The sequence below is a fragment of the Cygnus atratus genome, chromosome 2, assembly GCF_013377495.2.
Source record: "Cygnus atratus isolate AKBS03 ecotype Queensland, Australia chromosome 2, CAtr_DNAZoo_HiC_assembly, whole genome shotgun sequence".
Classification (NCBI taxonomy): Eukaryota; Metazoa; Chordata; class Aves; order Anseriformes; family Anatidae; genus Cygnus; species Cygnus atratus.
Window position 1 is genome coordinate 113,213,894 of NC_066363.1, and position 17,223 is coordinate 113,231,116.

The following is a 17,223-nucleotide window of genomic DNA, read 5'->3' on the forward strand; positions in this document are numbered from 1 at the left end:
ACGGATCTGACTTAAAGCGTGCTTCCAGTTATGATCAAGCAATTCCATGACTGCTTTTCTACAGCACTGATGAATGCTGAAGTGGTCAATAACTTCAGAAAACTGAGGTAGAGAGCTCTTGTGTTGCACAGATTTGGAGGCAGAAAAATAAAAAGTAGAAAGGTTCAACAATTCAGAAGAACCATATACAAACAACCCTGTACAAACCAAAAGTAGCAGGTATCAAGGCAGAAAAAAAAAAAGTTACTGCTGCATCTTGCTTTTAAAGGTTCTTGGCAGTATGCATGAAAGAAAAAAAAAAAGCTTTTAAATGAAAGTATTGTACAGACACAGGTCTATAAATCTGATTTCATACCCAAGTTCCAATTTTGTAACACTATTAAAAATCAACCCTAACCTGATTTAATGGATACCCAAACAAGGGGGAAATTGGATTCCCCAACCGTAACATGCCAGTGACACTGAGTGATACATAAAAGCAGTAAGTCTAGTTCCTGTCCTTAATTCATAGCTTGTGCTTTAATTTCAAACCTGCCCTGGGAAGGAAAAAAAAAAAAAAAAAAAAAGATGGGCTAAAAGCTCACTGCAGAATTTATGCTTTAAAGATTTATTGAGATTGGAAAACTAAACAGAAGTGGAAGTGCATATGATAAACAACACATAAGGACTTGTGAAAAAAGAAAAAAGAAAGAAAGGAAAAGCATCATGAAGGGATCTGCTAAGATAGTAGCATTAAGGAAAAAAAAATAAAAAAGGCAAAAATAAACCCAATCAAAAGCAGTCTGTACTGAAGGTTCTGGGTACTGAAAAAAAAAAAAAAAGAAAAAACAATCCTGAAGTGGCACATCACAAGTTTTCGAGCAGGGTGGCTGCTTTCACGTGGGAGACGCTGACGGCCAGCCGGACACTCCTCCGCCACGCCAGACAGACAGACGGACAGCCCCCGGTCCTCTTCAGACGAAGGAGAAAATCCCTCGGCATTTCAGCACCTCGCCGACCGGAGCAAGCCGCCGGGGGGGCCGGCAGAAGCCGAGGAACCCCTCAGAGAGCGGGGGGACAGCGGGGTCGCTGCCGGCCGAGTGCTCACCATGGACAGGGGCCGCCCCCCCCCCGGCAGCCCGGCAGCCCCGCCTGAGGCAGCCGCGGCGCCCCGGGGCCCTCTCCCCGCTGCCTGCCCGGCCTCACCTCTCCCCCCCCAGCCCAGTAGAAATGCCCCGGCCGTCGGTACCGTTAAGAGGCGCTGATCTGCGCCATCTGTCCCTCAGATTTACCGCCCCCTCCGCCCAGCTCCGCCAGCACAAAGCCGGGGGGCACGCCGGCCACCGGGACCCGTTCGGCCGCCCCCTCCCCTCAGCCGGTCCCCCCGCTCCACACAGCCCCGAGCCGGCGGGGAGCGGGACTCGCCCCCCACTTCGCAGCCCGGGCCCGTCCCGCTGGAAATCCCCCCCGGTACGGGCTGATTAAATTCTTGCCGGGAAGGGATTAGCGGGGCACGGCGGAGCGCCCCCCTCCCCAGCCCAAGGAAGGTCTCGGGACCCGCCGCCGCCCCGCTCCCCACGCGGACTCCGCTCCGCTACTTTGTTCCCCGCGGTGACAAAGCGGGAGCCGGCCCCCCCCGCCCACGGCACCTGCTGTCCCCAAACTGATGGGGGCACCCTGCAGACCCCCCCCCCCCCCCTCCCCGCAGCTGCCCCCGAGCAGGTGTCCGGCACCGCGGCTGCCGCCTTCCCCGCGGCCCCCCGCCGCCTCTCTCCGCTCCCCCCGGTCCCCGGCGGGGAACAAAGAAGCCGCAGCCCGGCCGCGCTTACCTGCTGCAGGGCCGCCAGCAGCAGCAGCGCCAGCGGCGGCAGGATCCGCGGCGGCGCTCCCGCTGCCCGGCACATGGAGGCGACGAGGGGCGGCGGCGGCAGGGCGGCCCCCGGCAGTCCCGGGAGCGCGGCTGGAGCCCGGCGGAGCGGGGCGAGGGGTGCAGCGGGGACGGTCGGGCACCGGCTATGTGCCCCTGCCTGCCTGCCTGCCCGAGCCGGCTGCCGCGGCGCTGAGCTGCCGCCTGCCGCTCTAGCTCATGGGCAGCGATGCGGCGGGGGGGGAGAGGTAGGGGGGGAGAGAGAGAGAGAGAGAGAGAGAGAGGAGGCGGAGGGTGGGCGAAACTCAGCTCTGGGTCAGGCTGCTTTTCTCTCCCCGCTGTGCAGAGGGTGGGCAGGGAGGAGGAGGAGGATGGGCGAACAAAAGGCTGGGAGATAAGAAAGAAGCAGTCGCTGCTGCTGCGAGGAGGCCGGTGCGGCGGCTGTGCCCGGCTCCGTGCCCCCGCCCGGAGCGTGCCCGCCTCTCTCCTCCCCGCCGCGCTCAGCGCCTGAGCCCGGGCGTGCCGGCACCGCCGCTGCTCCGGCCCCAGCCCTGCTGCATGCTCTCTCTCTCTCCCCCTTCACTTTCTCTCTCCCTCTTTCTTCTCCTCCCTCCCTCCCTCCACCCCTCCCCCTGCACGCACAGCCCTCCGCCGAAGCGCAGCGATAACAATACCGAGCAGCCTCTGCCTGCCGTGAGTGTGTGTGCGTGTGTGTGTGTGTGCTCGCCCGGTGCCTGCCTCCCTGCCTCCTGCTGCTGCTGCTGCTGCTGCTGGCAGCTCCCCCTTCGCCTCTCGTCGCTCCCTGCCGGCCGCACGGCCGATGCAGCGCGGCACGGCAAGCACCGGGCTCTGCCGGCCTCGGGGGAAAAAAAATAATAATAATAATAAAAAAAAATCGTGACCCGCTAACTTGTACTGAAATTGGAGGGCACAACTTGCTGGGGAGGGAGGGCCCGGCCCCGCGGTGCTCCCCGAGGGATGCTGGATGCTGGGCGAAGCCCACCGGGGGCTCCGGGACGCCCCCGGCTGCTGCCGGCGCCGCAAGTTTCTCTCAACTGCTACGGCTTCACGGGGTGCTTTATTTTTTCATTGTTATTTTTTAATTCCCTCCTGTTATTAATCCCGCCCCCCCCCCCCCCATCCCCGCTCTCCGTTTTATTCCGAGCTACCTGCTGAATTTCTCAGCGAGTGTTTTCAAAGGCTCCTTGGCCGGCGCTGCAGTCCGCGGGGCCAAAAATGTGAGCGTGCATAGCGGAAAGAAACTGGGAGCCTTGCTGGGCGAGCACTTACAGGAGCAAGGATCACTGCTGGGTCATTTGCAGAGCTGGCAAGGATCTTCCCTCGCCCACAGGTCACTGAGCAAAGTTGTTTTGTGTCCATGCACCAGAGCTCCCAGCCTGGGACATAATAAGGGGAGGATCTGGCCCCCAGACAATCTCACGAAGTATCGATTTTAAATGGTGTGTTATTTATTTTAAAGCATCTTATCTTATTTTATAGCATCTCGAGCTTGCAAGTAAAATACTTTCAGTCTCTGTTTTTTTTTTTTTCCCTCCTTTTCTTCTTTCCCTGCTTTAGAAAATAACGCAAAACGCCATGCTTGGGCTTTGCCAGAAAACACCGGATTTGCTTTTATGTTTTGTCGGGGACAGGCCGGGTAAGTACAGACTTGCACGATGCCGGTTTCATTAGCTTCGAAATTGAAAATAAACCGGTCGCTTGCGAGCTGCCATGCAGCTGTTTACCCAAGTCAGGGAGAGGCAGAAAAAGCCAGCAGCGGCGGGGGAGCTGCGCGCAGCCGGTGCCGAGCCGTGCCGTGCCGCGCCGCGGCAGCAGCCGGACCGGGGGCGAGCCAGGAGCAACCTGGGGGCAATAAAAGGCAGAGGAGAATCAAGCGAGGAGACAGACCAGAATAGAAAAACAGCCCCCATCCCATCCCATCCCATCCCATCCCATCCCATCCCCCGCCTTTTTTCTCTTTTTTTAAGTTGTAGCCCATGAAATTGTAGCAGAGCCGAGTTGCGACCAGCAATAAATGATGGAAACGAAGCCTGTTATGAGGTTCTGGATTAAAATTCAGCCTGGGCCTGAGGGAAAGTGAGCTGGAACAATGCTGCTGGTGCTTGTATCTGTTACGAGGATGAGTTTCCCAAGTTGGCACCTGCCAGAGCGTGTGCTCTGTCAGGTCTAAGGCCTTACCCCGAGATTTTGCTTGTGCCTGCTTATGAAATGTTGACTTTCCCCAAGTAACAGATTTCTATTTGTATTTTCTGGTAGGTAGACATAATAGTAACATTTGTTAATTACTCTGTTTTGAGCATTTTTTCAGTCTTACAAGTGCTCTACAAAATGCAAAGCATACAACATAAACACCTCCATAAACCAACTGTCCAATGAGAGTAATTACCTACTACATAAAGGAGCCTAGCCCTCATATTCCCTCAACCCATCCATCCCTACAGGCCTGGGAAAAAATAAAAGGCTCTGCAGCATATCTGGAAGGTTACCAGATCTAAGCTCTGGCTGATGCCTCTTAACGGTTCTGCTGCTGCCTTTAAATTACTTAGCAGAAATAGTAACGCTGGCAGAAAAATTGCTCTCACCAACACTGTTTTACTGAATCTTTTAGTCTTGAACATGTTTCTATCAAGCAGGTGGCTTCCCTCATTTACACAGCTGTAACCAAAAGTGCCCTCCGGCTCATGGAGTTTCCCAGTTCTGGGTGCTGTGATCAAGAGAAACTAATAGAGCAGGGGTGGCTTATACTTTTTGAGGCAGAATTTCTGCACTGAATCTTTTTGTGGGTGAGAGGCATATGTCTGGGAGAGCGCAGCAGAGGAGAAACTTGGGAGTTGCTCACAGACATGGATGGCTCCTCGGGGCTTCTGCTATTGATCTGTAGGATGAGCCCCAGAAAACAGATTCTTACAGAAATAATCTAACAATAATTTGGCATAGCTGGAGATTCGGAGTTAGAACTGATACTAGATTGAGATCATCAGCCCTTTTTGCATATATCATGCAAAAGTCATCAAACGGTGACAATTTTGAAGGGTTTATCTCATAACTCAGCCACAGATTGCATTTATGAGTGTATTCTAAGTAGTATAAGAATAATGGACATAAGTTAATGTTCAACCTAGGAGATCTCAAGGGCTTCCAGAAAAAACTTGTTAAAATTCCATGATTAAGTTGAAGAGAGGATTAGGGTAATTCCCATGTTAGTCATGGAGTTGAGTCTCTCTTTCAACTTGTCCAAATTAATTTTCATTCCTAGGGTTCATAAAAATTCCGTAAAAAATGAATGTTTTCAATTTGGAACATACTAGTGTGCTCACAGCTTCAAATATTTTGAAAAATAAAAGAACTTTTCCCGTGTGGGCCTATCCTTATGTTTAATCTGGCAGGTACTGCCACTACCACTGTCCTCGATTCAAATTATGCAAATAAAGCACTTTACTTACAATTTAGGCCTTGATCTGACAAACATTTGTACACGAGATCTCAGCAAATTCAGTCACACTACACACTGCATACCACTGTTCATATGCCTGAATATTTACAAGATGGAGGCCATACTCCATTATTTAGAATTAATAATGGAGGGATAAAGATAATGAGCAAAAGTACTTAAGGGCATATTAGTTTACCCGCTTTTATTGCTTTCTTCATTACATCTCACGAAATATCTGTCTTTGATAAACAAAACCAAAATACCTAATTAATAGTTTCTTCATTCCCTGCAATCTCCTTTTCTTTCCGAGGACATTCAATTCTTAATAAGGAGTTTTATCACAGTAATGGCAAAAATAGTATTTTTTTCCTACTCCACACATCCAAAATTCTTAAGGGTGGAGATTTTTTGAATTATAAGATTATTTGTCATTGGCAACACTTGAAAATAATTGTTTTAGGAAGTACACAATCATGCATAGCTAGGGAGAATGCAGTTTTGTGTAGATAGTGTCAAGTGGGAAAGAAAAACTGAATGGCGTAGATGGCAAAACAGCTTAAATATTTTTCAAATTGGGGTAATAAAAGCCCTGTTGTTAGTGCTGCTTTCTCATACTTCAGTAAGAATAATATGACCCTTTGAATTATGCACTCTGGGTGCTTTTCTAAATTCACAATTTCATGTTGATCACCTATAAGAACTGAAAATAAAAATTCTAATTGTTCTTTTATTTAGGCAAGTAGTCTTCAGGAAAAAAAAAAGAAAAAAGAAAGTCCTAGGAGTAGGTAATATTTACTTGACTGTGTCTTGTAATTTATTACAGAACTTAACCAATTTACCCTCATTGGCTTTCCTGACGCTATCATTACCTAACATGCAAGTTTCTCCAGTCTGTTTCTTACATCGAGACAATGCAAGACATGGTAAGGTAACTAAAGCTGCAGCAGTTTGTGGGCTGTTCTGCTCAAATTTGAAAACCAGCTAGGTTAAGATGAAAAAATGTTGTATATAGCAGTTCTGTTTCTGTTTTAGCAACCCTCATCAGCATTAATCGCTTTCTATGCTATATATGTTAATATATATATATACGATGTGAAAGAGAATGTTTTTTACTTTCTGATAAATCGTATCTGTCACCACTTACATTTCTGTTAATTGCTAGTACATTTTGCAAAGGATTTCTCTATAGAGGAGATGCTGAGCATATGCAATACAGCTGTGATACAACATATTTGCATATTGTGTAATTTGCTTTATGTCTATACCCTATGTTTGATGATTTAAGAATCAACATAGTGAAGCTTAGTGTGTTCTTCTAGAGGGTCTCATTCAGCATTACTGCCCAGTGCTTTCAAGCTGTTTGGTCTGGAGATTTTCTGTTGAAAATCAGGACAAAGGAAAAGATCTTCTGATCAGCAGAGCATCTCTGTTCAGTCATGTATCTTCAACAACAACAAAAAATTATCTTCTGGAACAAGACCCTAGTCATGTGGCGTGACTGAAAGGATGACGGCTTGTAACAAGGGCCTGTGATAATTTCTAGTCACCACACAAGAAAGTTTTACAGTTTCATAGAACTGCTTCATTAGCGAGTGGGCCAATAGAAGGAGTTGGGCTTGCCTCTTAAAAAGCTAGTTTCACTAAACGAAGCCTTTTTTTTTTTAATTGCTAATATTTTTACTTATTTGAAGTGAAGTACCTCCTTTTTCCTGATCAGCTTCTCACTAAAATCTAGTAACCATGTTATTGTCTTGGGATCAGAAGTCTCATCTTTTTCAGACTAATGCAGTCTGCACAGTCCCAGAGATCCTCTTTAGCCATAGCCAAATTTTACTTGCACAATACCTGTTAGTTTCTCTAAAAAGTATGTAACACCTTCAAAAAAGAAATGTTGTACATTTCCACAAGAACAACCTTATTACTCCCGACTTCTAGGTAATAAAAATTATGAAACTGGAACTCTAATTATTTATGGTAAACCAGCATAGATAATAATTTGCTTTAATGAAATTGTAAGAGAGAGCTGCCATACAGATTGCCTCTTCCATTATTAAACAGAGATTTTAACAACACCTGTAGTTACATTTGCCTAATATTTTCTATACCAAAATGTTATTTTCATTTTCTACCCTCTCCCCCTTTTTGTTAGCTAACTAGATGAAATTCTCTGTGCTGGGCAGCTGTTTTGAGCCAAGTGCTTTTCGAAAACTTGAGAAAGTTTTGTTTGTCCTTTTTGAAGAGTGAGGTTAAGGAAAATATTTTATTTTTGTTATGACATTATTATTGCCATCTCATTGAGGGATTTTACTCCCAGGCTCCGGAGCTTAGACTTTTTGACCTTGGAAGAACTACAGTTCTTACGCTGAGGTTGTGCCTTCTTCAGTCACTGATAAAGTTGACCAAAATCTGGCATTGTTATGGGTCTGACAATTAAGTTTTTTATATTTTCAGAGGAGTTTCACATGAAAGAATCTGTCTGCATCTTATATGCCTCTTATTCCTCCAATAGCTGCTGTATTGCAAAAATTCTGTATACAAACCATCTCCATTGAACAAATTACGTACCCTATTTGGAGACTGCAGGAGCTGCTCTGCTGTTTCCAAGAGTCTCTGGTATATTTAGCAGCAGAGAGATGGTAGGGAGAGATGTCTATTTTCATGTCGTCATTGCTCCCCTTGAAAGGCCCCAACAGCATGGAGGAGGAGGAGGGTCTGACTGATGTTGTCTCAAAGGGTAAACTGAAGGAGAGGACTGAGACAATACTTCTCTAGGATGAGAAACTGGAAGTAAAATTGTAGTGCTTTAAGATTTACTTGTTCACAGGCCAACGGAAACATATGGCTTCCGTCAGTGAAAAAACTGTTGTCAATATAAGCTGTAGTTGCACTTCACAGATACCTCCCTTTGTAGTGGATTATAATAGTGATAATTATGTTTTCCATAGGAGATGTGAAGGTAGAATATAAAGTGGCCCAGCATGTTAATATAATTGGTATCCTGTTGGTACCATTTTCTGGTTCAAGGAAAGAAAATGCAATTACAAAAAGTGAGTTTTAGATCAGAGTCAATGTTCCCAAAAGTTGCAGATTAAAATACACATTGTAAATGGTTTGTTCCAAGGATGCAAGAGGTTCAGAGACTTTAGAAAATTAGGACATTTTGGATGCAAGCACCTGAAAATTTGTTTTTATTTGACAAATAGATGGATAATATTAGTACTCTTATTCAAAGTGTTTACAACGTGGCTGCAGAAATTCACTCCAAGTTAAAATTTGACACGCAGTGAAATACCCATGCTGCAATATTTTACATACTTTCAGAGGAATCTGCTGATTAAAAAAAAATTTCCTTGCTTTGAATCATTTTTACATTAGTAGGACTTCAAAATGGCTTCCTTCTCTGAGGTGATCTTCTGTCTGTTTTGCCCTAATGCACGTCTAAAATATCCCTAAATGCTGTATGAATGTATGTAACTTGGTCATTAATCTAAACTTTGGAAAGTCCCTAAACATTGATTCATGAAGGAAGAATACTCTCCTTTGGTTAAAGGAGCCTGGACCCCTGGAAGCATGGACATCTGGGGTTTGGGCCTCATGACACCAGGCCCTTCCTGCAGAAAGCCAGCAACTCAACATGTTTTGAGAGGGACAGTGGGAAAGCCGACCTCTGCAGACACAGCTGTGTGAAACTGGGCTCTTTCAGACCAAAGGAGCTGTTCCTGTGGTACTGTGATTTATTAGTCTTCACAGCTGTCCACTTTGTCTCTTCCAAGAGGCCTCCATCCCCAGAGCTGAGGGGAACATGCTTGTACCCCTCCTCACTAGTGTGCAGTCCTGACACATTAGGTCAAATAGGAGCTAAACATCTGAAAAGTGCCCCGGAAAGCTACCAGGCAGCTGATTTAAAAACAAAAACAAGAAAAGCATTGTTACTGTGAGACCAAGGGGTAGGAGGGCTGCTTGGACTGAGGTGCTAACTGCCACAGCAAGACGAGCCAGGGCTCCTAAATCTACACCAGTCCTCCTTATCAACCTTGCTCTGCTGCTTCTCACCTTTAGCACCCATGGGAGCTGCTGAGTGCTCGTCACACTTGAAATTTTGTCCCATTTTTAACAGAGCTTTGACAGAAGCATTTATGAGTTGAAACGTAGAATATATGTATGTTATTTTAAATGTAGCCCCAAATTTGTTTCCATGTTGAGGAGCACTATTCAGTACATATGCTGATTCCAAAAATAAAAACAAAAATCTAGGACTCTTTGGCTTTAAAATAAACTCTCTTACTTTTTCTCCACTGCTAATGGATCGCATCCACTGTTTATATATTCTGAAGTCAGAGGGGACCGTTTTCATCATTTATTTTGACCTCACTGTAACACAGGCTTAAGAATATTGCCTGGTAATTTTCCCAACAGGGCCAATAACTTGCGCAGTGGCTGGGCATGTTTTTAAGGCAGAGATGGAGGTTTGTTTTAAAATGAGAGAACCCACCACAAGCCTTGTGTGTTGCGGTTAATTTTTCCCAGTGAATATTGTTCTTCAATGGAAACTCTCACTTCACAAGTCAGTGACAGACACATGTTCAGCCACGCCTGGGCCTTTCTTTGAACCACTTCAGAGAGGGTGCAACATCAGCTGCTGTTATAAGGAGGCTGTTCACAGCTCCAGAGCTGCAGGCAACAGCAGGGAGCTCAGCAGGGGCTAAACACCCAAGCATTCGCTTTGATTTGCAGAAAGAGTTTGCATCCAGCATTGAGCTGCATGCTGCTGCTACCTGGACTGATGCTACCCCAGTGGTATCTCTATTACACAGCAGTTATTCTACAGCCAAGAATAGCTTTTTGGAGAAAAAACAAATAAACATTGAAATTGCTTATATGCCTCACAAGGTTTTTCAGGCATTCTTTATGCATGTTTGTGATTTACTTCAAAATCATTTGACTGGAAATGTTAGATATACTAGATTAAATGAACAAAAGTCTATAGGCTGACCTTTCATGTAATATTGGTTATAAAATACTGCTGAAATAATTGCTGCCTGAACTAGGTACTTAAAAAAAAATAATTCAACTTTAATTTAAAAACTACTGATGTTGGAGAATCTAATGTTACACGTAGTAGTAAGTTGTGCTGTTAGATGGTTACTCTTTCCTTTAAAAATATCTGTGTCATGACTAGACTGCATTTATCTAACTTGTCTAATTTCCAGCCATTGACTCTTGTTATTTTTTTCAGCAATAAGCTGAAGAGTTGCTTTTTCATGTTTCTGTTCCCGGTATTGAAACTATAGACCAGTTACCTTTGATAAGTCTGCACTTTTCCTCATTAAGCTAACTGAAGCAAAGTCTTTGAGTATTTCATTAAAACACATAGGTTTCCAATCATTTAATAAATGTTCTAGTTCTTCCCTGACACTCTAATTTTAAAAATGCTGCTTGAAATACTGGTACTAGCACTGTACAGTGTATTTCACTAGTAGCTGTAGTCATTTGAAAGACCAGTATAATGCATGTACCAGATTCCTGTTCAATGCTCCCATGTCAACAAATACAATGATCACATTAATCCTTTTGTCACACCATTTCTTTGGTTATCAGTTGGCTCCCCAGTCAGAATCACAGCTTACCAAAGTAGCATTTCTCTCTCTGAAACACACCCTGCAGTATTTGTTCTCAGGCATCTGACTTTTACAGGAAGATCCCTCATTTTCCTTTGCACTGAAGCTTTTGTAAATACATTCTTTGCAGCTCCAGTTCTGGCAGTCTTCCACTTCCATCCCACACTGATCACTTTACATCTCTCTGTATTCTCTCCTCACACTGATTCGGAGTCATCATGACCAGACTGCCTCTACAAGTAAGTGCCCTTGGGAAGCCGGGAGTGCCCAACTCCACTAAATAACTGAGTCTCCATATCCATTAAAGCATACATGTCCCCTTTGATTCTGCCTGAACATGCTCTGGTCTTCTAAACAGAAGCATGTATAGTCCCATCTCAAGATGAGTCATTAAGTACATGTACAAGATTTTAAGGACTATCAAATAAACATCTCTAAGTTTGGCCTCATGTCAATTTCTAAAAAATTGCAGTAGAGGAACTGAAGGACAAGGGGATCAGAACAGGACTGGTAATATTGGATGTGTCACCATTTTGAGGAGCTGGATGGTGTTAGCATCAAACCAAAGAATTGTGTTGTTTAGTTTTCCCACCAAAGCAAGCAAACAAACAAACAAAAAACCCTCCCACCCAAACAAACAACCAGACAAAAACAACCCAATGAAAAAAAACCACACAAATTATTGGATTCATTATGATTCATTGCTGTGCCTTTGCATTTTAAGGACTAAATGCCATGCCTTGGGTTGATTTGGAGTTTTCTCTGTGAATATTACTCTGCCTCACAGCTATTCCTTCCTGGTACTGTTAACTCCATAGAGTCAGAGTGCTGTGTAATCTCCATAAACTTCAGTCTGAACTGAATGACCCTGCTGAGCAGCTTTTAATAGTTTTGAAAAGGGTTTATTCTTTTGGCAGACTCTGCACATTTCGCATACATATCCATACCATGACTCAGTCCCTAGAATCACAATACTGGCTCTTTTTGAGGGGTGGTAGGGAAGCAGAAATTTTACAATTATTGCTGCCAAAGACAGTGTCTTGCTTCATGATGGCCAGAAGCAAATTCCTGACCATTGCTTGCAAATGCAGAGGTGAGACTTTCTCCCTCCCATATTCCTTGAGAGTTTAAACATTTGGGGGTTTTAACTGCTCTGTTTTCCATTGACAGCAACTTCATATTGCAGGTAAACTCAGCCATTCATACTCTTACCCCTTTCAACTCAAGTGAACAAATTGAATGAATACAAGGCTGTAAAAGGTATATCCATTTACAGTTACATTTACTCCCCCAAAATATCTTAGCACTCCTGCTGAAGAAAGTGGTGTATCATTTAGCAGGTACTGATTTAGAAGTAATTCCTAAATTTGTTCTCTTGCTGGTATGACATGTCCAATAAAGACACAGAGCCAAAGAATCCTGTCTAAGAAGTTTTCAACATATCTTCTCCCTAACAGGTCGCTATGACTTAAGTAACGTGAGGCTCTCAATGACATAGCAATTTGCTGGGATTAATTCCTGTGAGAGACCGTTTCAAAGGCTGCAGGTTTCTGATATCTGGTCTCCTGGTCATCACTGCTCCTACAGAGAATGAGCAAATGGGATTTACATGTGCTGAAGTGTCACATGTGGCTATACAGTGGGATATGGCTACAGCTCACACCTAGATTTGGGGAATTTAAAGCATTTGTAAGTTCTCCACTTTTCCTCCAAAAAAGTTGACAAAATAGGACTTCGGGAGGAAAAGACAACCAAGCATGTGATCCTTTGCAGAGCAGGGATGCTTACTGTAGTTACAGAGACAGCATGAAAAACAGTGAGAGAGCATTGGCTCCTGCTTTCATTAGTACACTCAGCTTTTACTGCTATCGAGATTTCATAACATAAATGGCCAAAATCACATTACAGAGACATTTCAAACTTGAATAGAGATTTTTAAGACATTACAAACTACTTGCTCTTAAACGGTTGCTGCAGAATGCTATTAATTTTGCAGTATATTTTCTACTTATTTGTAGGTGTAATAAAAAAACTCTGAAAGCTAAGGTGCACAAACTTCAAGGAAGAGAAGCTTTACTGTGCCTGCCCAGATAGCTAGCATTTCTCTTTACTATTCCAGCAGCTGGAGTGCTTGTATGGATGGGAGTAAGAAGAGGAAAAGCTCTTGATAAAGAGCACCCTTGTGCATCTTTCGGGTTGGCCTATTGCCTGTTTTGAATAAGATCCTTCTATACCCCAGGAAAGTCTTGTCTCTTGGTAGCATCCTTCAAAGTAAGAATAGCTTTGATGAATGCAGAATGCTATTAGCAACCATCTAATTCCTCTTCTCTTTTCTACTACTCCCCCCAAAAAAACAAACCAATCCAAACAAAAACAAGAACAAATACAAAAACAACAAACACCTAACATTGCTGGTCAAACATGAAGATACTATTACAGAAGCTTTATGTAGGACAAAATAGCTTCAAATACGGCTCAGCCTCTCAAAGGAAGTCCAAAGAAATCTCAAGGTAGAAGAGCAGCTGGAAATAGTATCCCAAAACTGGGGGTCTGGGTGAGAGGGAGAAGGGATGTAGGAGGAGGGGAAGGGTTGTTGGTAGTATATACTGTTCGCACTGATACTATGATGACGGGGACACTAATTGCCTGGAATATTTTTCTGTCATGATCCAGCTGGTGTAACAGGTAGCTCTCCTCCACTGAGATGCAAACAGATCTTCATGTGAAAAGAAAGAAGGAAAGATCTGCTTTGGGGACTGTTGAAGTTACACTAATAGAGGGCCATGAAGGGACAGCTGAGAAGCAAATAGTTTCTTATGCCAAGACCAAGGAACCAAAACAGAACATTCTGACTCCTTGCAAAGCCAGAATGAAGAAAATGAAAGGAAAAATGTTGTAAATGGACATCTTCAGCAAAAGCATGAGTAGCATGGCCTCGAGTTCTACTGCCATCAGTGTAAGGAACACCATTTCAGGTAACAGCTGTAGGACCTTTCCACAGTGATCACTCTCTCCTCGTTTAACCCCTGCAGAATAAAACAGGTCCTTTCCACACATGATTGGGAAAAATCCAGCATTTAACCATAAGTGGTCCAAAAGCACTTTCCATTTTAAGACTAAGAAAAAATGAAGCCAAAATATTCTTTCTTCTGGCTGAAGAACCTAGGGAAAGCACCATATGCTGGGGAACTGAAAATAAACCAGATCTTTCCTACTGAGGTGTGAAATCTTAACACTGTTAATATCCAGATTACACAGGGAGCATATTTGCCTTTGGGCACTGCTGGAAATGAACCCCAGATCTTGGCAACATTGATGTTTCCATATTAATATTAGTGAACCTTCCTTAATAATTGATGAGGCCTTGCAGCAACGTGAAAAAAATAAATAAATCCTGTCCCGTAGGATTTTGGGTTGCTAACTTGCAGAAGATTAGACAAGTACAGCCTGCTGAGAGTCCTAATGAATCAAGAATGCAGGCAGACAGCACCATTCATAGGCCTCTCCAAACAGCCAAAGTTACTGGTATGACACAACAGTACTGCTCTTTACTCTACTTCTGTTCTTCACTATGGTTGCTCCACTGTGATTTGCTCAAATAGCTCAAGACCAGCAATCAGCAGGTGAAGGGAGCTTTCTGATGGTGGTGAGACATGGTAATATCTCCCCTATGCATATACATAGAAAAACAGCCTTTGTCATCCTGAATTTTAACTGCTGCTGTAGGGTATCCCACTTTTGCATCATTGCTTTGGTCCTTGTCACTGCAGGTGCCTTATCTCAGCAGCAGAAGCCAACTAGTAAAAGCTGCACCATGCTCAGCCTGTTACTAAGCCAGATGACCATGATGTCTGAAGCTGCGCAATGCCGCAGGATGACATCCATCTGCTATAAAATTCCAGTTGCATAGGCATCATCCTATTTGTATTAATAAGATTTATATTCCCAGAATTAATGAAGATTCCTTCAAGCATCCTGACAGCAGTTCAAAAACAACTGGCAAAAGTAATGGATGTCACAAAAGCAATGATGAGAGTGTTAGTCTCAGCTGCAGTTTGAAATTCCTGTCTTCAGGGACTATTCTGCACTGTGGGAAAAAAAAAAAAAGAAATAAAAGCTGTAGAGGGTTGGGGTGCATGATGGAACGTCACACCATAGGGCATCTTCCTAGACTGCTGAGGGGCACATTTGAAAAAATGTGGTACTGTGCATATGCAATTACATTTCATTAAAGATGAGACTACTGTAAGCTGCTGTTGCAAAGTGATATGGACGCACTTGTGTTTGATATTCCTAAATTGTTGAGCTTAGAGTGGACTGGTTCATCTTATTTATGACTATTTAGAGGTGCAGCCTCAGAAAGGTGTATGTGAAGTATTTCCTCAGCTGGTCTTACTCGATATTCTTTGTTTAAACCTATATCAAAAACTATTTAACAAGTAGTGAAAAGTCTGTTTTAGCAACTGCCGTGGCTCTCCCCCACCCCATTTTTGTCTAAAATCTGGACAAAGCTCTGTAAACACACACTACAGAATTAAGCAGGAAACTAAACTCGGTGCAACTTAGTGAGACCATAGGAACAGTCAGTCAGCATGTTTTTGCACCACATTGTTGCACGACAAATTCTGGTTGAAAAGAATTAAATCAGTGTTTAGATCAAAATAATCTACATTATCCTGACCTTATGACATCATGATAGAGTACAGTGCCAATGCATATTAAGAGCTTTTTGCACAATTTTAGCTAAAATTTATCCTAATTGTCCTAATATATCCTAATTATCCTAATATATCCTAATAAATCCTAAGATTTATCCTAATTCCTTGAATTCAAGTTAATTTCCATAGAACTCCATTGATTTCACCTCTTTGATTCTGAGAAAATGTTCCATAAGGCACTGGCTACTACATTATTAAATACATACAGATAAGGTTATCAGATCTTGACAGCTAGCAGGTGTTGAAATCCTTATTTTAAAGATTGCTATAGTTTGTTTCTGGTTTTGTTTTTCTTTTTCTTTTTTTTTCTTTTTTTTTTTTAAATCAATCTAGAAATGGTGTATTGATAGGTGATAGGATGCACAGGCAATCAATGTATTTACAGAGGAAGGTACAGAATCTCTAATATTCATTATTCAGTGCTCCAGCCACTTATATGTGTGTATGTGAATTATGTGCAGTATTACTGAAACAAAAAAGTACAATATGAGGCAATTTTCATAGACTGATGATGATAACAGCATGTGCCCTTTCAACTGAAGATTATTTTTTATTTCAGGTCTCTTCAGTAAGAGGATAGCTTCTGTAAAATAACAAAGTTAATTGTGGTTAGCACTGAAATGATAAATAAAAGATTTGACTTTCTACAGGAGGCTATTTTTTCAACTGATAAAAGGGGAGAGATGTCTGACAGAATAATGGGATTAATTTTAAAAACATGCTTAGCTTTGGACATTATGTCCAAAGGCAATGGCATGATTACTGTTGCCTTTAAAGAAAATACAAAAGTTTAATTTTAGGAAAAACACTGGAAATACTAAGACAGTAGGCATTTGATTGGCTTTGAGGACTTAATAGACAGTTTAGTTACCTTTCAAATTGCTGGCTGACAAACCAAAGGGTACATTTCAAACAAGTTGTCTGTTGTTCACAATCTCAGCTACTACTGGCTTTACTGGAAATCATACTGTTAATATATTTTGTAATAAGTCTACATTTTCTTGAGCCAATTGTTTTTGTACCACTAACTTTTCCTACCAAGCAATGTAGTCAGGCAACACTCAGACAGTTTATTGTGCTGATTAAAGAAAAAAAAACTTGTTCATGTTTTCTGAAGATTTTCTTGGAAAGTGAGATCCTCACCACCTTGAAATTAATTTATTTTCAAACAATGCAAGGAGTATTTTGTCACATGAACACACATGAACACACAAGCATTTGCATGTTCACACGTTGAAGCAGAGTAAAGATATTATAGGAAACTACTTTGAATTTCCTGACCTTCACAGAACTAAGGTTTCAACCTTAATCAGTGCTAACACAGTTTCTCTCCCCACCCATCTTTTCACAATACAATAAAATTTTATTTGAATATTGTTGAGTGTGTTGTAAAGTCCCAGAAAATTGAAGTGGCAACTCTCCAGGACCTGACTGTGCTAAGGGAAGAGATAAATTATCTTTCTTGTAGGAGTGAGAGATTGCTTCATGTTTAAAACCTCTCTTCTATTACAAATGAAACACAAGCACTTGGATTTTGCACTGTGACCTCCCTTCAATGTCCATGAAGAGAATTACATAAATGTCAGC

At 42.9% G+C, this 17,223-nt stretch overlaps 1 protein-coding gene and 1 long non-coding RNA gene across 3 annotated transcripts in view; one reads left to right on the forward strand and one right to left on the reverse strand.

Moving 5' to 3' along the window:
* Nucleotides 1–2,418, reverse strand: part of CDH2 (cadherin 2) — a 118,540-nt gene extending 116,122 nt beyond the window's left edge. For both annotated transcript variants that reach the window (XM_035571236.2, XM_035571237.2), the window contains exon 1: nt 1,809–2,418. In XM_035571236.2, the coding sequence (XP_035427129.1) occupies nt 1,809–1,883 (75 nt within the window). In that variant the 5' untranslated portion in view covers nt 1,884–2,418. The remainder of the gene's footprint in view (nt 1–1,808) is intronic.
* A 62-nt stretch (nt 2,419–2,480) lies between these two features.
* Nucleotides 2,481–16,982, forward strand: LOC118260780 (uncharacterized). The gene is made up of 5 exons (XR_007707778.1): nt 2,481–2,539; nt 3,425–3,503; nt 6,124–6,223; nt 11,049–11,157; nt 13,592–16,982. It is a non-coding gene; the product is annotated as an uncharacterized LOC118260780 (long non-coding RNA).
* Nucleotides 16,983–17,223: the final 241 nt, after the last annotated feature.